Source organism: Chiloscyllium plagiosum, unplaced genomic scaffold (genome assembly GCF_037043375.1).
Source record: "Chiloscyllium plagiosum isolate Xiang-an unplaced genomic scaffold, Cpla_swu_hap1 HiC_scaffold_6, whole genome shotgun sequence".
In the NCBI taxonomy this organism is placed as follows: Eukaryota; Metazoa; Chordata; class Chondrichthyes; order Orectolobiformes; family Hemiscylliidae; genus Chiloscyllium; species Chiloscyllium plagiosum.
This window is the reverse complement of record NW_028270144.1, coordinates 15946146-15967835: the sequence shown is the minus strand read 5'-3', so window position 1 is coordinate 15967835 and position 21690 is coordinate 15946146. Positions and strand designations below refer to the sequence as shown.

Genomic DNA, 21690 nt, shown 5'->3' with positions numbered 1-21690 from the left:
ATCAATCCAGTAATGGGAACGACTGTGATTGGATAACTGCAGTGGATACACTGACGGCAAGTTACAGAGTAAGCTGCGATTGGCGGGTTCCCCCAGGGGCTACGATTGGCGGGTTCCCCCAGGGGCTGCGATTGGCTGGTTCCTGCAGTGGTTGCGATTGGCTGGTTATAGCATATAGTCGATTGGCTGGTCACAAGACGGGTTCTTATTGGCTGGCGGCAGTACTGGCTGTGATTGGTTGCTTTGATCCGGATGTATCAATGTAAACAGCTGGCGGCCGCTGGGTTCCACGCCGCAGGTAAAGTTCGCCGTGTGCCTGGGGCTCGGGCAGCGCAATGAGGACAGCCCGGGGCTCTCTACTCTGCGGCGGCCTCATTGCGTTAGTCTCCGTTGCAGTCGCTTTGTGCTGCCTGCGGATTGAAGGTACAGGATTCCGGGAGAAAGTCATCCAGGCCAGGCCTCCAGACACAAGACACCGGGGGATCCAGTCACACTCACTGGAAACTTAACGTTCAGATACAGATCAGTTCTCTCAACCGGCGATCTCACGGTGCAGCACTCCCTCAGCACTGACCCTCTGACAGTGCAGCGCTCCCTCAGTACTGACCCTCTGACAGTGCAGCATTCCCTCAGCACTGACCCTCTGACAGTGCAGCACTCCCTCTGTACTGACCTTCTGACAGTGCAGCATCCCTCAGTACTGACCCTCTGACAGTGCAGCGCTTCCTCAGTATTGACCCTCTGACAGTGCGGCGCTCCCTCAGTACTGACCCTCTGACAGTGCAGCACTCCCTCAGTATTGACCCTCTGACAGTGCGGCACTCCCTCAGTACTGACCCTCTGACAGTGCAGCACTCCCTCAGTACTGACCCTCTGACAGTGCAGCACTCCCTCAGTACTGACCCTCTGACAGTGCAGCACTCCCTCAGTACTGACCCTCTGACAGTGCAGCGCTCCCTCAGTACTGACCCTCTGACAGTGCGGCGCTCCCTCAGTACTGACCCTCTGACAGTGCAGCACTCCCTCAGTATTGACCCTCTGACAGTGCAGCACTCCCTCAGTACTGACCCTCTGACAGTGCAGCACTCCCTCAGTACTGACCCTCTGACAGCGCAGCGCTCCCTCAGCACTGACCCTCTGACAGTGCAGCGCTCCCTCAGCACTGACCCTCTGACAGTGCAGCGCTCCCTCAGCACTGACCCTCTGACAGTGCAGCGCTCCCTCAGCACTGACCCTCTGACAGTGCAGCACTCCCTCAGCACTGACCCTCTGACAGTGCAGCACTCCCTCAGTACTGACCCTCTGACAGTGCAGCACTCCCTCAGTACTGACCTTCTGACAGTGTAGCACTCCCTCAGTACTGATCTTCTGACAGTGTAGTACTCCCTCAGTACTAACCCTCTGACAGTGCAGCACTCCCTCAGTACTGACCCTCTGACAGTGCGGCGCTCCCTCAGTGCTGACCCTCTGACAGTGCGGCGCTCCCTCAGTGCTGACCCTCTGACAGTGCGGCGCTCCCTCAGTGCTGACCCTCTGACAGTGCGGCGCTCCCTCAGTGCTGACCCTCTGACAGTGCGGCGCTCTGTCAGTACTGACCCTCTGACAGTGCAGTGCTCCCTCAGTGCTGACCCCCTGACAGTGCGGCACTCCCTCAGTGCTGACCCCCTGACAGTGCGGCACTCCCTCAGTGCTGACCCCCTGACAGTGCGGCACTCCCTCAGTGCTGACCCCCTGACAGTGCGGCACTCCCTCAGTGCTGACCCCCTGACAGTGCGGCACTCTCTTAGTACTGACCCCCTGACAGTGCGGCACTCACAGTACTGACCCTCTGACAGTGTGGCTCTCCTCAGTACTGACCCTCTGACAGTGCAGCACTCCCTCTGCACTGACCCTCTGACAGTGCAGCACTCTCTCAGCACTCACTGGAAAATTAACGTTCAGATAGAGATCAGTTCTCTCAACCGACCCCTGACAGTGCAGCACTCCCTCAGTACTGACCGTCTGACAGTGCAGCACTCCCTCAGTACTGACCGTCTGACAGTGCAGCAGTAACCCAGCAGCAGTTCCCTGGAGCAGCGCAACAGTAACCTAACACTAACCCTCCGATGTTGCAGCGCTCCGACAAGTACTGTCATTGCAATTGATGCTGGAGGTTGTGTTCCAGGCTCAGTAATGAGGTTTGAACCCTGGATCATTTGGCACGGAGAGGGAATGAATAACTATGGCAGACTGTTTCCCTTGATTGTGAATTCTGTTTGAAAAAGAGTTGTGAGCAATGAATGTGTGTTAAACATTAAAACAAAACAAAGAACTCTGGATTCTGATGAACGGTCACCGGACTCAAAATGATAACTCTGTTTTCCCTCTCCACAAATGCTACCAGATCTGCTGAGTTTCTCCAGCTATTTCTGACTTTGAATGAGCGTGTTAATCCCTTGAAGTTATGTTACAGATTTTGCTTTTTTTATTTTCTTACTGTCTTTCAGTTCTGTGCAGAGCTTTTACGTTTCACAGCCACAGGCCTGTGGGAAGCATGGAAAAGAATCTTCAGCTGGTCAGGAATATCATCCCTCCTTTAACTGAGAAAAAACATAAAGGACAAGATGGAAAAATAGGGATTATTGGTGGATGTACTGAGTGAGTCTGGTACAGACCCCCGGCTGACGCAGGGAAAGTGCAGTGTGGCGTTGACGGGGAGGAGGATGGTGAAATGGTTGAGGTTGGGACAGAGGTTGTGTAAGATGGAAGAAGGAATTATGGTGAACAGAGTGATGGGGTTCCTCGCAATAACCATTTGGGGGACATAGAACAAATCTTTGGATAATAGGATGATCCCATACAGGACCATTAGTGAATCTGAGAAGGTGGCAGTGGGAGTCAAGAGTGGGCTGAGGAAGGGCGATGAGTGAACTGGGGAGAGAAACTCTCTGTGAAAGCGTCCAAGATCAGCTCATCAACTTTCGGGGACAATGGTTGCTTATCATTTTTATTTTCAGCACAAAAATTCTCCAAAAAACTTACATAACTAGGTGAAAGAAATAATAATTGGGAAAATTAAATAGACTATGTACTCTGTTTTAATTGAATAATTTTGATATTTTAATAACTTACAGATACACAGGCGCACCATACTTTGCAGCAATTGCGAGTCTTAAAGTGGTATGTACTTGACCAAAGTTTGAAGCATTAAATTTATATTTTGAGAAAACATTGTACCAGTTTCTGTTGGGTTTGAATATCGCAAATGGTCTCAGGAATGGCTGATCTAACTTAGAAAAACGTGAGGTGTTGCTTTTTGGTAGGGCAAATCTGGGCAGCACTTATAAACATAATGGTCGGGCGCCGGGGAGTGATGCTGATAAAGAAACCTGGAGTGCAGGCTCATAGTTCCTAGAAATAGTACAGATAGACAGAATAGTGAAGAAAGCATTTAGTACGCTGCCTTTGTTGGTCAGTGTGTTGAGTATCAGAGTTGGGAAGTTGTGTAGTGGCTTCACAGAACATTGGTTAGGTCACTTCTAGACTACTGCTTTCAATTCTGGGCTCCCTGCTATAGGAGAGATCTTGTGAAACTTGAAAAGATTCAGACAAGTTTTACAAGGATGTCGCCAAGATTGGAGGATTTGAGCTACAGGGAGAGGCTGAATAGACTGGGGCTGTTTTCCCTGGAGCGTTGGAGGCTGAGAGGTGACCTTCTAGAGGTTTATAAAATAATGAGGGGCATGCATAGGATAAATAGCCAAGGCTTTTATCCCAGAGTAGCGGAGTCTAAAACTAGAGGGCGTAGGTTTAAGGTGTGAGGGGAAAGATTTTAAAAAAGACCTCAGGGACGAGTTCCCAGAGAAGGTGGTGGAGGCTGTACAATTGCAACTTTTAAAACGGTGTGGATGGTACATAAGTAGGAAGGATTGAGAGGGATATAGGCCAAATGAGACTAAATGAACTTAGGATATCTGGTTGACATGGACGAGTTGGAGTGAAGGGTCTGTTTCTGTGCTGTACATTTCTACGACTCTATCTGGTGCGTACGTACTGACAATTAAGAAACAACTGGACCTTTGGAACACTGTGAAAGAACAGTAATGGGTTTAACTGATTTATCTCTTCAAATGCAAAATCTTTCCAGAACATTGATACTGTGTTGCAAGCTGCAGATAATTGAGCCTCAGAGGTGTAGCTGTAAACAGAAATGCTTCGTCAGCTAAGTTGCTGAGTATTTCTGTGTTTCACACATTGTGTTGCATCTGCTCACAGTGCGATCCAAAGTGAAGAACTTGCTTTTATGTATGCAAAGATTGGCTTCACACTGGTTCGGTTGTAGCCATTCACTGGTTCACTGACACTTGTTAGGAACCAGAAACTACCCGCGAAGCCAGTCTGCATCCACACTCACAACTCTGAACCCACACCATGTGGTTGGCCCTGGAGCTTTCAGCAATTGGACATAGGCAATAAATAAATGCAGTCTGGCCAGCGTAATTCAGGATTGTATGTACAGTAACAGGAGGATGCAGAAGTGTGCGTGAGCTATATTTAATCTCTCTTTTGTCTCCCTAGGGTGCTGACCTTTCTCATGTGTTCTGCACTAAAGATGCTGCCCCAGTTATTAAATCCTACAGCCCGAATGTGATTGTTCATCCTGTCCTGTAAGTTGACTTTGAGTTTGTGCCCTCTACAGGACACAACAGGTGCATCGATGCTGTCCAAAACAGATTACAGGGGTATACTGTTACGAACTGATTAGACACTGTTCATATTTCTTCCTGACACGTTAACAATCAGCGATCAATTGTCAGAACTACACAAGGATTCACATTTTTTAAGCAAAAATTTTTTTTTAATCAAAAAGAATGTAAACCAATTAACCTAAACCATGGCTTACAGAAACATATACAGTTACTTCCACTTTATATTTTGTGCCACTCCCCTCACACACACGGGTGCACGCACTTACTAAATTGTTAAGGTTAACTTCTTTGTCCTGAAACCAATTCAAAAGTGGAATTCACTTTGGTTAGGTCACTGAGGAGAAATCAAAGCACAAGAATTGTTGAGGGTTTTCCATTGCCGAGTGGCTTAGTGATCTTTCAGTTTCTCCCCCAGTGTCTCCTTTCTGGATTCCAGAGCTCCTGCACTGGCATCTCTGAACCTTCAGTGCATTGGCTTGAAACATCAGAACACACCTTTTGGTTTTCTACATCCGGCTGCAATTTCAAATCTAATGATGACCTTGCTTTTTGGGCACCTTCTTTGCAGCTGTTGGTTTGTATTCCTCACTCTGTTCAGTCACCCTACGATCTTTGTATGTTATGATCTGCCTGTACTGCAGGCAAAACAAAACATTTCACTATACTTGCGTGCATGTAACAATAATAAACCAAATCAAATCAATGTTTCCAAATGTGACCCAACCACTTATTTCCAGAATTTCAACGGCAAAAAGGCTGACTTCCTGTTATTGAAGATTACTTTCATTTCTTCCTTTAGCTTCAATCTTCCAGTTGTTTTCCCCATTTCTAGCATTATTATGTACTGAACACTGATCGCAGGCTGCATCATGGACAATAAATATAGAATTAACTGTACTTTCGGGCTTTATCACTTGACTTCCATGGAGCAACAATCTACATAAAACCAAAGCTGACACAGTCTCTTAGCTGTCTTTCCAAACATCATCCAGTCTTACCCCCACCCCAGCTCCCTCACTACTGAACTCTCAGAACATCAAGACAGGATGGCACTAAGCTCCACCCATCTCCATGTTAATGCGGTGTCTGTGTATTCTTCTCGAGTAAAAATGTAAACCTTTTTAATTCTAAAGCTTTCTTTAATTCTCAGAAATCAAATGAATAATGTATCATTTACTGAAAAAAAAACTGCAAGCATCATGTCCTTGGCTAAGTTAGCCCATCTGCCATTTTATGATCTTACTTTTCTAGCTGTTAACCTCTTAGGCATAATAGATTCCAAACATATTTGAATTACGTTTACTTCAGGGTTATGTTTAGTAGTTTCAAAACTAGATATTCCTCATTTTGGTTAAAACTTTCATTCTTAAAGCGAGACGTTGTATTCTAAAACATCTGAATTATGAAGTAAATATTCACAACAATATGTAATTAAAGTGATGAAAGTTTGCGACACAGGAGATAGAAGCTGTTTCCAGAAAGAATGAAACACATTGATAGAAGATTATGTACACCGTTTAGGACTGGGGCAGAATCAAGGTCCTCAGAGAGAGAAGAGTGATGGAGGCTGTGGGATTCGATTCCAATTACTATTTGAATCAGAAATTTACATGGGGTTAGATTGAAGAGGTGATAAGGGAGTGTGGGGACTGGACAGTGATTATCTGCTGTTGCTAATGTGGACTGCATGAGCCAAATTGCCTGCTTATGTGACAGCTGTGCAAGGAATGCTGAAGATTTTATTTTGTGTAGCTACTGATTCACCTGCAAGGAAATTTCTTGTCTCGGTGAAACTTCAGACCAGGACTGTGCATTTGCAAGTTCAAATGAGAGAATTGCAGGAGTGACTGGGGCCCAGGCGGATTAGCCTTGCATCAGTATAAATAAATCTAACATTGAGCAAACACACTGAGTCTATCTGGAGTACACAGACATAGAGTGAAGTGAGAGCACCCCAGAGTTGGCCTGTTCCATTGTGTTCCATTTGTGGAAAAATGTGTTTTTGTTTATTTCAGAGACCTGTCCAGTGGTGTGGAGAATGTGGAGAAATGGTTTCCTGCTCTGCATTCAATGGTGATTGGGCCAGGGCTGGGAAGAGATGAGAAAGTCTTGCAGAATACAAAGGTGAGGATGACAGTCTGTGTAAACAATCCCTGCAGTGATGCCAGCCAGGAGGTACTTTTAGATGTTTACAAGCTGGCGACCGGTGTACTATTAGACCATTCTGTTCCTTTCACCTTGATTGAGTTTCTAAAGGAGAGAAGGGTCACCAGGTAAGGGAGAAGGGAAATGATGGGACGGGCTGACGGAGTGAGGGAACTGGGGAGTAGCTGACAGGGTTGGGGTGGAAGGTAGGAGGCAGGAGAGGACAGGTGAGGGGTTTTGGAAATAATGAGGTGGGGAGAGAAGGGGTCCTGTGTGAGAGAGGGTGGAGCTATTCCATTCTGTGAAAACTGATCTTGACCATGGTGGCAGGAAGTGGGTTGATTAGAGTGGAAGAGCACTACTTGCCTGAGGTCTCAGCAAGGCTGGTCCACACTGAGGCAGTCTGCTCCACAGGAGGCCATTAAGGACATATCTGTAAAGTTTTGTGTTTACAGTAGACAGTGATTGTGGAACTGAGAGGGGCAGTAGGTACAGCGCCACAGCTCCCTGCCTCTGCATAGCTATCGACATTGCTTCTTGGCCATTCCCATGGCTACAGAGGACCATTCAGCACCCACTGAGGAGAAAAGTTACAGGTGAAAGGAAAATAAGACCAGGCTGTAGGTCTGGTTTGCATGAAAATTGCCTTTTCTGATGTGAAGGGACTGAAACTTGGATATCAGATGCAGCAGCTGTGATGGCGTCTGGAGAGGAATAGCTAGAGATTACTCCCACAGGTGGACTAGACAGAACAGGTCCTGGCCAACATTACAGGTTGTAATAGCCTGGCTAAGTACAGCAGTCATAGAGATGTACAGCATGGAAACAGACCCTTCGATCCAACCCGTCCATGCTGACCAGATATCCCAACCCAATGTAGTCCCACCTGCCAGCACCTGGCCTGTATCCTTCCAAACCCTTCCTATTCATATACCCATCTAAATGCCTTTTAAATGTTGTAATTGTACCAGCCTCCACCATTTCCTCTGGCAGCTCATTCCATACACATACCACCCTCTGTGTGAAAAGGTTGCCCCTTAGGTCTCTTTTATATCTTTCCCCTCTCACCCTAAACCTATGCCCTCTAGTTCTGGACTACTCCCCGCCCCCCCCCCTCCCTTTCAAGTTTCACAACATCTTTCCGATAGGAAGGAGACCAGAATTGCACGCAATATTCCAACAGTGGCCTAACCAATGTCCTGTACAGCCACAACATGACCTCCCAACTCCTGTACTCAATACTCTGACCAATAAAGGAAAGCATACCAAATGGCTTCTTCACTATCCTATCTACCTGCGACTCCACTTTCAAGGAACTGTGAACCTGCACTCCAAGGTCTCTTTGTTCAGCAACACTCCCTTGGACCTTACCATAAGTCCTGCTAAGATTTGATTTCCCAAAATGCAGCACCTCGCATTTATCTGAATTAAACTCTATCTGCCACTTCTCTGCCCTTTGGCCCATCTGGTCAAGATCCTGTTGTAATCTGAGGTAATCCTCTTCACTGTCCACTACACCTCCAATTTTGGTGTAATCTGCAAATTTACTAACTGTCATAGAGTCATACAGCACAGAAACAGACCCTTTGGACAAATTCATCCATACCGACCAGACATCCCAATCTGATCTAGTCCCATTTGCCAGCATTTGGCTCATATCCGTCTAAATGCTTCCTATCCCTGTAATCATCCAGATTTGAGCACAGTTACTCCAGTCAGAGTCACAGAGCTTTCTATAACAACCCCATTGACCTATATGTATTCCAGGCCTGTTAAGATAGCGTTAACCTGTCGGAGGGGCAAAGCCAGCATCATAGGGGCCCAACCTTCAAACACTCCTTGCGAGGAAATTGGGCTGTTATTGTTTAGACACTGGCTTCATGAACGGATTGGGAGGGGGGGCGGGATGTGTGGTGTGGTTGGAGGGAGGTACCAGTACTTAAGCTTCTATGTGTTTTACCCTGAATCCTTGAAAATCAAGACAAGTTCCTTTAATGGCTGAATATTGGTGGCATCATCCTGTTGGATTTTCCTCCTGTTCTAATGGCCTCCTATCTTGCTGATGGCAATAACAACTCTCAGTTATAGAAACACCACCAATGTCCGAAGCTGTCTCCAGTGAATTAAACCTGGCTCCGTTGAGATTGGTGTTCCCTGTGGCACTTACACCCCATGGGACATTTAATATTGAATTTAAAATGCATCATATCATCAATATCAGACAGTCAGTAATAAATCCGACAGGGAATTCAGAAGAAATGTCTTTTTACCCAGAGAATGGTGAGAATCTGGAATGTGACTCAGGGTGGTAAAATAGATACGTTTAAGCTGGGTGAACAGCTGGGCCAAATGGCCTCTTTCTGTGCTGTAAATTCTGTAATGTGATTGGCCTGTTCAGCAAATAGTTGCAAATTGTAGGATTTCAGTTCTAAATGTATTGGTAGTGTTGCAGCTATTCAAAGTGGATTTCTGTCACAACAGGTTATAATGGAGAAATGTCAGAAGCAAGGAATACCCATTGTAATTGATGCTGTGAGTAAATCATTCAGCTCTTTTTAAGACAAATTTCATCGTGTTTTATGCTTCGGGATCTTGCCCCTCTGTCTGATTTTGTTAATTGTAAAACTGTTGCTTGTAAATCCACATAATCAAAGAATCCTTCAGTGTGTTTTACAAGCTCAGGACATCCCAGCACTTTCTAACCAATGGAATAATTTTAAAGGGTTGTCGCTGTTGTATAGCAGTTTAGAAAATCGAACACAGTACAATCACACAAACAGCAATGTGATCTGTCCATTTACGGACTAAATGTGGCCAGGACACAAGGAAAACCTCAACACATCTTTGAAATAGTGCCATTAGATTTAACACCTCTGACACTGCAGCACTCCCCCTGGTGCTGACCCTCAAGTGGTGCAGTGCTCCCCCAGCAGCTCACTGGAATGTTGTCTACAGGGATTATCTATTTAATTCTGTTTGGAGCCTTTACAAACTAAGGGGAAAAAAAATCCTCACCATTTACTACAAGAAATCCAATTTGTTTTGTAGGATTTCAGAACCTAGAAAGTGAATTCTTTCTCTTTGTGTGTCGTGTACACTCTGAGCATCGAGATCCTTAAACAGTTTGTATCTCTTTTCTTTCTCCAGGATGGATTATGGGTGGTTGTCCAAGATCCCTCTGTGATCCAGGGATACCATAAAGCCATCCTAACACCAAATGTGATTGAATTTTCCAGACTCTACAATGCGGTGGTGAGTCTTTGAGTAGCATAATTAGCTGAGGTTTTTAATTGTTCTTAATTGGCAGCATGGTGGCTCAGTGGTTAGCACTGCTGTCTCACAGCACCAGTGACCCGGGTTAGAGTCCGACCTCAGGCAACTGTCTGCGTAGAGTTTGCACATTCTCTCTGTGTCTGCGTGGGTTTCCTCCCATAATCCAAAGATGTGCAGGTCAGGTGAATTGGCTATGCTAAATTGCCCGTAGTGTTAGGCGCATTAGTTAGGGGTACATATGGAAAATGGGTCTGGGTGGGTTACTCTTTGGAGGGTCAGTATGGACTTGTTGGGCTGAAAGGCCTGTTTCCATACTGTAGGTAATCTAATCGTGTGCTCAGTGGAGCATGTTGGGCTCCTTAGACTCTGGTGGGCTGAATGAAGCAGATCGATCAAATCTTAAGAGTCATCGCTATGGTGTCTTTCAATCTAAACAGCCTGGATATGCCTCTTAAAATTGGGTGGTACTTCCTCCTCCCTTTGGTTACCAGGTGACACCGGTTTAAATTGTTGGCGAAAGAAGAGGATGAAATTTTTTTGTAATGCAGACAATTGTTGAGATTGGAAAAAAAAATTGCTTGAAAGGCTGTTGAAGCAGATCTGGAGATTACAGAAAGTGGAAGGAGGAATCAGCTATTCGGTCCACTGAGACTGCTCTACCATCTGTAAGAGCAAGGCTCATCAGATGTGGCATCAATGCCACTTTATCTGCCCGCCATCACCCTATTAATCCTTGACTGACATTCCCCCAATTGTTTTTTCTCCCCACTGTGCAGGCCTCAGGCCAGTGTGTGGCAGTAGCTTCAGGAAGCTGATCGGTGTGCACTGGTGTCCGGGGAATAGAATTGCAAATAGTAATGACCCTGTGAGAGAAAAAATACCCCCGTCCACCCCCACCACCAAATTTCAACCTTAATCACTTTTTTTCCAAAATGTGGTCCCAAGTTCACATTCCTCTGCAATGGGAAATATCATCTTACCTCCTGTCAAGCAGCCTCAGGAATTTTTATACGTTTCAATAAGATCACCACTCCTCCTTCTGAAATCCAATGAGTTTAAATCTCGCCTGCTTGTACTTTTCCTTATGAGACAATTCCATTCCATGAAACAATTTAGTAAACCTTCTCTGAACAGCTTCCAATGCAAATAGTTTTGATTTCTATTTAAATATATACAGTTCAGGAGTGATTTGTCCAAAGCCCTGTACAGTTGGGGCAAGATATCATTTAATTTTGTATGCAAACCCCCTGCAATAAAGGCCTCCTTCTACTGGCCTTCCTTATTGCTGTACATGCGTGAGGAACTTTGATTCATGTGAAGGACACCCAGATCTCTCTGTAGTGTAACATTCTGCAGTCACTCTTCATTTAAGTAATATTCTGTTTTTCTCATCTTTGTGCCAGAGTGGACTGTCTCACGTTATCTCCCATTATAGACCATCTGTCAAATGCTTGCCCACTTAGCTAACCTATCAATATCTCTCTGCAAGCTTCCAAATGGAAGTGGAATAAATATTTGAAAATGATACATTTGCAGGGCTATGGGGAGAAGAGCAGGAACAATGGGAATAACTGTATAACTCTTTCATAGACAGATGGGCTGAATGGTCTCTTTCTGCACTCAGTGATTCTATTGCGCTTTGCACTCATTTGTTATGAGCATTTGTAATTGATGGGAAGTCATGTGGATTCTCTGTGCTTAGCTCAAGAGTCATTACAATGAGTGCAATCACTCGAGCAACTTGCTTCAACTCAGTCAAGCATTGGGGAATGTGACTATTGTCCAGAAGGGAGAGAAAGATCTCATATCCGATGGAAGTACAGGTGAGCTTCACTAATGTAAACTCAGTCACAGAAATCCTTCCTTTTGGACCACTCAGTCACTCTTAGCCAATTGATTGTTTTGTGCAGTAATCCTCCAAGATTTCCTTTCCCCAAACTTTTACAAGGAGGTATTTGGCTCATTGTATCTGCACCCACTCTCCCAATGAACGTCAGGATTACAGGCCAGTCTCCTACCCTTTCTCCTTAACACTGCTATAAATAACTCAATTATTCCAGTTTACATCATCAACCATTGCCACCTTAACTTAATGGAACCTACTTCCATCATATTTCCAGATGGTATATTTCAGAATCCCAAGTTTTCCTTTCTCGTTACATTTAGTTCTTTTGCAAAGCCCTTTAAATCTGTGCTCTCTAGTTCTTGATCCTTTTATGAACAGAGAAAGTTTCATCATGTTTACTGTGACCAGACCCCTCATAACACCGAAAACTTCTATCAAATCTTCTCTTCGAGGAAAACAATCCCAACCTCTTTAATCTACCTTCAAAACTGAGATTTCTCATCCCTGGCACCATTCTTGTAAACCTCATCTGCACTCCCTCTCCAATGCATTCACATCCTCCTTATTATACTATGCACAGTACTCTAGCTGGGCTCTAACCTCGAGGCTCAGCCTAACCTCCACGCTCTTGTTCTTTATGTCCCTGTAAATGAGGCCTAGGATACTGTATGATTTATTGACTACTCTCTCCACCTACTGTGCCACCTTCATAACTTATACCCTACTCTGCCACCTTCATAACTTATACCCTACTCTCTGCTCCTGTACAAACCTTAGAGTACCCTTGATTTTACAGTCTCTCAATGTTCTTTCTATCGAAACATAAAAGTTCTGTCATGTGTTACCTATCTGGCCACTTCACTGACTCGTTGATGGCATAGAGTCATCCAGCATAGAAACAGACCCTTTGGCTCACTATGTCTGTGTCAACAAACCAATACCAAACTACATGAATGCTGTTTACCTGCACTTGGTCCATAACCTATTAGGCCCTGGCATTTTCAGTGTCTGTCCAGATGCTGCTTAAATGTTGAGTGTACCTGCCTCCACCACCCTCTCTGGCAGCACCTTCTGTATTTCTACCACCCTTTATGTGAGAAAAACATTTCCTCAAACCCCCTCTAAACCATTTACTCTTCACCTTAAACCTACGTGGTCTTTGACACATTTGACATGAAGAGTCTCACGATCTACCCTGTCTGAAAAGGAATTTGTCCTCCTTGAGGGGATTTTGGGATGGATAACTAAAACTGACCAGACCAGTGCCCACATCTCATGAACAAATGAAAAAAAAACTGAGCTTTACCAGTGAAAATATGAGAATTCAAATGATTGGATTTCACAATAGATCAAGTCGTGTTAAGAACCTAATTGATATTTTTGCATTGAATCATTTGTATTCAACTGTGGGTTTCTGGTTGGCTAACTTAATATTTAAATGTTTCCAACTCTTGAGATAATCCAGTTTAATACAAATAATTCATAACAGCATCTAGTGGCACACAACTAAACCTTTTTCTCCCTTTTTGAAGTTTATTTGGATGTGGATAATTTAACAAGAATTTGCTTCAGTTTTGGCTTATGGAATGCCTGTTTCTCACTTTTCAGTATTGGTGTGCTCACAGCAAGGCAGTGGTCGGAGGTGTGGGGGTCAGGGAGACCTGCTCTCAGGATCACTGGGGGTCCTAGCCCACTGGGCCTTTACGGCTGGGGATGAGAAAACAGACGGGTAAGACTGGCCAATAGTGTGTCTCCAGTCAGTGGAAGAGGTTTGGGAATTGTAATGTTTTTGTAATTAATGCATGCAGAGGTGCTTACACAGGAGTGATCCTCATTTGGAATCATTCTCCCGCTCTCTCTCTCCAGGATATTTATAGACTCCCCCAATATAATGCTGGGTAGGCAAAAATATCATCGCTGATATCAGGTGGAATGCATAGGTCCAGTGGGTGTAAGCGTTTGTTTCTCTCGTCCCTGCGAGACTGGGCTTAACCCCCATCACTGGATATCAAGATGACTTTGGTCATGTTACAGACAGCCAGAGCACTAATCTAACTGTAGCTTCAGAAGAGTGTGTTGTGGGAAGAAGTCACTTTGAAAATCTATGTATGTTTCCTGGACGGACTGTCCCAGTATCTGCTCGTATTCCCAGCTCAGACTCTCTACAATAGCGCTTCCACATTCCTCTTGGTTCTTGTGAAGCTAAGTGGGATTGAGCTGTGAACCCCTTGCTCTATTTCACACCCTAGCTGGACCCTGGCTGAAGTGGAAAGGTCACGTTTCAAACGTGGAGAATGGAGATGCTTTTTCTCACACTGATGTGGTTATGCGTTATCCATTAATCACCTTGGTGCGAATTGGGGTTACATACACTCAGTTTTGAGATTTCTTTGCTCAGTTGAGTTGAAGGCAAACTTGAATAGAGATTCTCAATTCTAAGGGTTTTAACGGAGTAAATAAGGAGAAGCTTTGCAGTGACAGGAGGGTCAGGAAACAGAGGGAGACAAATTTAAGATAAATTAGAAAAATAATCTCAAAGGAGATGAAGAGAATTTTCACGCAGTCAGATTTTCAGGGTGTGGAAGAGAAGCAGGGGCTTGGTAGTCTTTTTGGATAGTCTTTCACAAACATGATTCATGCTGTACAGTTAGAAGCTTCACACAGTAACTCAGCATGGTCTCTGTTCTCCTTCCAGGTTAAATCCCACACTTATAGCTGCATTTGGAGCCTGCGCCTTGACAAGGCAGTGCAACCACCAGGCTTTCCAAAAACATCGTCGTGCAATGACCACCTCGGACATGATTGCGGAGATCAGTACAGCTTTTAACAAACTCTTTGAGAGCTAAAGGGAAGAGTTGGCTGTTGGAGTGGAAACTGAAGTGCAAGAATTCACATGGGGCTGTATAAGCTGCTTACAGACAGTTCCCATGAATTAACTCTTGCCTCAAAATATGTCTACATGCAGCTGGCTAGCTGCAATTAAAGCACTGAAACTAGCAGTTATAATCTATCGAATACTATGAATCCTATCTTGTGAATAAACACATCAAAATAATGGAAATGTTTTGATGGTCCAAAGTAGGATTGACACGGTTGGTGTGGGGACAGGGCAGCAAGTCCACGATTATAAAGCTCATAGTTACCATACTTTAAAATTATTTTCACTCCCTGATTGAAATAAACACACGGGTACATCCTTTGAATGACAGATCATTATTAAAAAAGAAAGTGTTTAAATTCTCTTGCTTTAAATAACAAGAGTTTACCATTTTTGAGGACAGTTTGCCTTTGTTTGTAATGCTGTAATCTACACAGTGATTGCTTGGGCCATGATAACATGAATTATAATTCATTACTGGGCCCCTGCATAGATCCCCTGTCTGGGATTAGGAAACATGAGGATTGCTTCATTAAATCGTAATTGGAATCCTGAGAATCAGCTGTTCTCAATGGGTAGCGTTTGTGTCCCTTCATGCCCCAGTCCAGACTGTTGAGTCTGTAATCAGTTGACAGCATGGTCCTGTACAGAAGGGGCAGACTGACATGGGGCAACCATCAGCTCTCCGATGTAAGGACTCCACTTTTGATCCTGGATTTAAATTTGATCAGAACTGAAGTAGACCTTTCGCTCCATCATGCCTGTGCTAGTGTGATACAACTTTTACCCCTTTGAGTGTTAATCCAATTCACTTTCAAACATTGCTATTGAATCTGCTGCCACTATCATTTCTGCTCTAATAACCAACTCTACACTTTGTGAGAGTTTTGTTTAATATAGCTCAAATCTGTGCCCTTTGTTCCTGAACCTCCTGTAATTGAAAAGTTCTTTTTCTATAAAAACCCTTCATAATTTATAGTTGAGTAAAGCTGATGGGAAAACTTCCACCATCCTGATCTTAGGACCAAGGAGTCATGAGTTGAAATAAAGGACAACATTCCTGAAGCGTTTTAATAACTTGTTTCTCTTTTTGAGCGATTTTGTACCAGGACCCTAAATGTCTCTATTTGTCCTTCTGAAACTTAACAGCATTTAAAAAATACTTTATGGGCTATTTTGTGTGCAAAATGGTTGAAATGTGTTATACTGAGGAACTGACTGTGATGAATATCAGAATTTACATTGTGGTTCTGATCCACCATGGGAGATCTACAAGTTATTTGAAAATAATGGTGGGTTATCATTCAGTTTCAGCTCAGCAAAAATGACCTAGGAATCTGCAGCCAAACAGCTCTTTCAAACATACTGCCAGGGAAATAGGATTCAGTTGCTTGCAAGGAATGATTTTCACCGGTAATATTGAATTAAAAGCACAATGTTCATTTAATGAGTAAAGGGTTAAATTCAACCTGGGGTTGCTTTTCAGACGATGTTGCCATCCAGCAATTAATACTGGAAACACTCCAATCAACGAGCACCTGTGGAGACAGCAAAAGAGATAATGTTCCAGGTTGATGACCTTTAACCAGGACTGCTATCTGTAAACTGTAAATTGGTTTCATGAGCAAAGCCTCATCAGATCCATGTGCTTTGTGGGAAGTCTGTGTGACATTGCAGGACATTACCACAAGAAACCACAATTAGTAACTGGACAAAACACATATAATGCTTGTTGTCCACAGCGATAGGTGTGCAAGGTCAGCTCACCTTCAGAGCATTAGGATTTTGTGCATATTTAGAACAAAACAGTCTAAAAATGTTTTAGCATCGAGTACTCCATCCTCCCTCTCTTCCCCTTATGTCACTCACTAACTTTCAATACCTCTTTCTGTTCTCTACCCCTCTCCTCCACAATCCCACCTGAAACAAACAGACAAACTGCTTGAACTTGTCCATTTGGCAAGAAAAATAAACTAGAAGCATATTATCTAAATGACGGAAGATAGCGGAGCTCTAAGGTGCAGTGAGTGCATGAATTGCAAAAGTTTGGTAAACAGGTATGCTAAATAAAACAAAAGCTAATGTTATCATTTACTGCAAGAAAAAGTGAATACAAAAGCAGGGCAGTTATATTTCAGTTATTCAGAGCATTAGTGAGATCAGATCTGGAGCACTGTGATCAGTATTTGTCTCTAGTTAAGCTAAGATGTAAAAGCATTGCAAGCTTCTGAAAGGATTTACTACACTAATACATGAAATGAGCAAATTGTCTTAGGAGTACAGCCTGGGTTTGTATCTGCTAGAGTTTAAAGAGTAAAAGGTGACAACATATCTTGAGTCTTGATAGAATGGTTATGGAAAGGCTGTTTCCATGTGAGAGAAACTAGAACTAGGAATGACTATTTAAAATTAAGAGGTCACTCATTTAAGACAGAACATCTTTCTCACAGAGGGCCATGAGTCTCTGGAAGTCTCTGGAGTCTCTGCTTCTCCTACCTCTGGAGGAAGAGTGTCTTCGATGTAGGTAGATTCTTGATTAGCAAGAGGTTGAAAAATGTTTGGGAGTAGATAGGAATGTAGAATAGCCAGAGCAGCCACAATGGTATCAAATGGTGGAGCAGGCTCAACGAGCCAAGTGATCCAAGCCTGCCCCGAGTTCATATCGTCGCATGTACATTGCTACAGTATTTAGGTTGTTCTAAAACAGCCTGAATTGGATGTGCTCAGCTATGACTTCATGGCAGCATAAACTTTGTTTTCCAAACTTTTCACAACTTGTCAAGTACATAATCAAATTTTTAATTGATGTACAAGAAAGAAACAGCATGATAAATGAACAAGGTGTTATCTAGCTAATGACAATGTTTGATAAACAACAGTTTAAAATATCATGATTCATCCTGTATAATGGAATGGGATCCATCAGTTTTTCTCACCATTACTTTATGTAACTACGATTGAGAAGCAACGTGTATCTTGTCTGGAACAGTGATGGACAGACCTGATGCACTGGGAGGGGGGGCAGCATGGAGACACTGCATTGTCAGTTAAGAGCCCGGGGTCCAGCAAAATTAATCACGGAGATTGATTCACTTTTCAGTCGGGGATGTGACCCCTTAGTGTCACAGCCCAACATTCCTGCTGTAGGCAACTCCCCCAGTTTATGATACCAATAAACAATTTAGCCCAAAGATAGCATATCTTTTTCCATGACTGTCAATGGGTTATGTTAATACCCCAATGTTGGTGTTGAAAGTCTGAAATTAATAATCCGGCTTCACTTTTCTTTAACTTTTGTAAGTTGTTCCATCATCTCCCATGATGAAGTTGCCCCTCGATCCTGGAAAAGCAAAAACAAAGGAAGTTTGTACAGAGACTGTGGAGAATTATATCAAATAATGCAAAATTAATGTTGCATCTTTGAATCATTGTTCAAATGGGTTAACTGGAAATTTTCAGACTCTCCAACAAAATTTCATTCCCTGCTGCCCTCGGTCGATGGATCCAAGTCTAACCCTTGATCCCGGTGTGCCCTAGCCATTTAGCAAGCAGAAAATGTCAAAGTTTGAAATTAAATATAGTGAGATTTGATCTTAAAAGTTTCCGTAAATTCCTTTACTGTTTAATGATTTATATCTGGCTTAATCTTATTCAATTACCATCAAATCCATCTATTCAAAAGAGTGGATAATTGCAGCAACACATCGCATAATTTGCAACAATTTATTTAAATTGCATGAGTCCCAGATTACAGAATGGCCTATTAGGCAGTTCAGGCAACTCTCAAATTGCAACGTTCAGTTGTCAGGGTCATAAATTATGCAATTCACTTCATGAACACCTCTAATCTCTCCACCTCTCACTTTTTTAGCACCTTCCGTAAACCTATCACTTTCACCAAGCTTTGGTCACCTGTTCTAATATCACAAATACATCTGCGTTAAATTTCATTGGATAATCCTGTGAAATGCCTTGATGCTTGTTTTTAAAACGCCAAGGAGCTGTATAAATGCAAGATATTGTTCAAAATAAGCCAAATGAAGTCCATTTACAGGAGTACAGAAAACCATTGAACTCACCTTTGATCTTGCTTTTGATTTGGCACTGTTGAATTTGGTCAGATTAAGATGTGTATTAAAATGTAAGAAAAACTGACTGAACTAACGACTAGTGTAATTGGTTTGTGAACGGCTGCTGACAACTCTGTCAGTTTACCTTTAAAAGGATATTGAGCACTATATTGGAGGTGAGCACCTTCTATATTCAATCTAACCGGTAGCATCCAGTTTTCAGTATTTACCTGGGTACCACATATAAACACTCAGTTTTACAAGGCCTAATGGGAGCAGTCTCGGTGCTTGAATTCGGCATGACAACTCAAGTACATAAGTGCAAGAACAGAAATTTGTGGAAAAAGAAAACAATAACTGATCAAGAGTTGTGGTTGCTAAGAATTGGCAGAATGAAAAGGGAAAAAGTCAGTGGTGGCACAAGACAGGAGAAAAACAACAGCAAATGTTTCTCTTGTCAGTAACTTGGATGAGAGAATTTTGTTAAAGCCATCTTAAAATTAAACATTCACTGAGGTGGGGATTTAGAGAAATAAGTTACTGCCAGTTATCATAAGCAGAACAGAGAAGGTGGCTGGAATTACACGTACAATCATTTGGCTCAAGGCACTTTCACGCATGGACTGAACAGACAGTACAAACTCACTATAAATCTTGACTATTTTCATAGCATGTGATTTAATATCCCAAACACAAAGACAAATTGTCAGCTAGAATCATAAAATGGTTATGACACAGAAAGAGGCCATTCAGTCCATTGTCTCTAGGCTGACTCTCAGCAACTCCCCTAACCCCCTTCCACACTTTTCTCTGGAGCCTTGCAAACCTTTTTCTAACAATACTGACCCAGTTCTCTTTCCAAAATCACAACTGAATTTGCCTCAAGTCTACTCTCAAGCAATGTTACCCAGATCCTAACTATTCGCTGAATTAAAAAAAAATTTCCTCATGTTGCCAATGCTTTATTGACAATTACCTTAAATTGTTATGCTCTTCTTCATAAGATCAAATGAAAGAGAAGCACAAGTAGGTTATATGGCCTATTCAGCCAGTTGTACAGCACAGAAACAGACGCTTCAGTCCAACTCATCCATGCCGACCAAATATCCTAACTTAATCTAGCTCCATTTGCCAGCACTTGGCCCATGTCCCTCTAAACCCTTTCTATTCACAGACCCAACTGTGAAATGGGTCTGTTTCTCTGCTGTAAATACTTGTGACTTTGAAGGGAGTAAGAATGTGCTTCTGGTTGTGGTTAATGGTGTATGAGGAAGAACAAGAGTAGGGCGCTAGAAAAGGCACAGCAGGTCAGGTAGCATCTGAGGAGCAGGAGAGTCAATGTTTCGGGCATAAGCCCTGCATCAGAAATATGGAGGGGGGAGGCTGAGAGATAAATAGGGAGGTGGGAGTGGGATGTGGGGCAAGTTAGGTAGAAAGATAGGTGGATGCAGGTGGGACGTGATGTAATGAGTCAGTGGGGAGGGTGGAGCTTGGAAGGAAGATGGACAGTTAGGTCAAGTCTAGAGGTGGTGCCGAGTTGGACAGTTGTATCTGGGATGAGGTGGGGATTGGGGAGATATAGAAACTGGTGAAGTCGATGTTGATGACGTGTAGTTGTAAGGTTGTAAAGTCCTGAGGTGCAAGATATGGCATTCTTCTTCCAGTTGTTGGGTGGCTTTGATTTGACAGTGGAGGAGGGCCAGAATTTGCATGTGCTTGGGGGAGGGGGAAGATGGAATGGTTGGCCACAGGGCAGTGGAGTTGTTTGGTGCCTGCATCCCAGGGATGTATCCTCAACCACTCCATGAGTTGGTGCTCAGAACGCTGCAGGAAAAGCAGCCCCAGTCTAATCAGCCTCTCCCTATAGCTTAAACCCTTCAAGCCTGGCAATATTCTCATAAATATTTTCTGAACCCTTTTAAGTTTCACAACGTCCTTCCTATTGGAGGGAGACCAGAATTGCACGCAATACTCCAAAAGTCGAACCAATGTCTTGTACAGCTGTACCATGACCTCCCAACTCTTATACTTCATACACTGACCGATAAAGGTAAGCTTACTAATTGCCTTCTTCACTATCCTATCTGCCCGCAACTCTCTTCTCAAAATTAATTAAATTTCCAGTGAATATTAAAGCTTTTCCAAAAGGGATCGTATTAAAGTCTAATAAAGTCATGTATATAATACACTTTGGCCTAGTTGTGATTAAGGCTTCTACAGGAAGACCAAATGCTATGGAAAATGTTGTTTCAATTAGGACATTCTGCTAGTGAATAGTAGTGTTACGGGTGGAAATGCAGCATTCTAATGGTGCAATCCTCACGTTGGGCAGCAGAGGGCAGACACAGTCCATTCAGCATAGCAAGTTTAACAAAGTAACAATTGTTCAATCTTTCATAAACAGAAGAACTGTGAAGTTTGGCATAACAAAAGTAGTGCACAGTATCATTGCTGGAAATGTGTATAATCTGTGCAGACTGTAAATCAATAACTACTAAAAAGGCTTTCTGCACTGCAGTAATATTCTGCATGCTGAACATCGCGTCCCAACTAATACCCCTTCAAACGATTTGGTCTATTGCTCTCTCCCACTCTCCGAAATACTGTCTGCCCAGCATCTTCCTCCTCTGCATTGCTTTGGTTTATGTAAGAAGCTATTTAATACCATGTCTAATGGAATTGGAGAACAGGAAGGAGGAGAGTCCTTTCAATTTCTGAAGCTTGCTCTTTATTAGCCTAAATTGTGACCCAAGGCCGTATATCCACCTTGGTCCCACATTCCTTAATAAC

At 43.3% G+C, this 21690-nt stretch overlaps 2 protein-coding genes across 5 annotated transcripts in view; one reads left to right on the top strand and one right to left on the bottom strand.

Annotated features, from left to right (window-relative positions):
- The first annotated feature begins 217 nt into the window (after positions 1-217).
- naxd (NAD(P)HX dehydratase) lies at positions 218-15895 on the top strand. 2 transcript variants are annotated; one of them, XM_043691236.2, is made up of 10 exons: positions 218-298; positions 2487-2637; positions 3114-3159; positions 4558-4646; positions 6704-6812; positions 9315-9365; positions 9981-10085; positions 11809-11929; positions 13561-13681; positions 14648-15895. In XM_043691236.2, exons 1-10 carry the CDS (start codon positions 253-255, stop codon positions 14796-14798), a joined length of 990 nt encoding a protein of 329 aa, XP_043547171.1. In that variant the 5' UTR covers positions 218-252; the 3' UTR covers positions 14799-15895. The 2 variants fall into 2 exon arrangements, with proteins under 2 accessions (XP_043547171.1, XP_043547170.1); XM_043691235.2 differs by having other exon boundaries at positions 285-423.
- A 354-nt stretch (positions 15896-16249) lies between these two features.
- The window catches only part of cars2 (cysteinyl-tRNA synthetase 2, mitochondrial), a 61907-nt gene continuing 56466 nt past the window's right edge, over positions 16250-21690 (bottom strand). For 2 of the 3 annotated variants that reach the window (XM_087987904.1, XM_087987902.1), the window contains one exon: positions 17606-18170. In XM_087987904.1, coding sequence (XP_087844030.1) covers positions 18108-18170 — 63 coding nt within the window. In that variant the 3' untranslated portion in view covers positions 17606-18107. Of the gene's footprint in view, positions 16369-17605; positions 18171-21690 lie in introns of those variants that run through there. The other variant, XM_087987903.1, reaches the window with a different exon arrangement.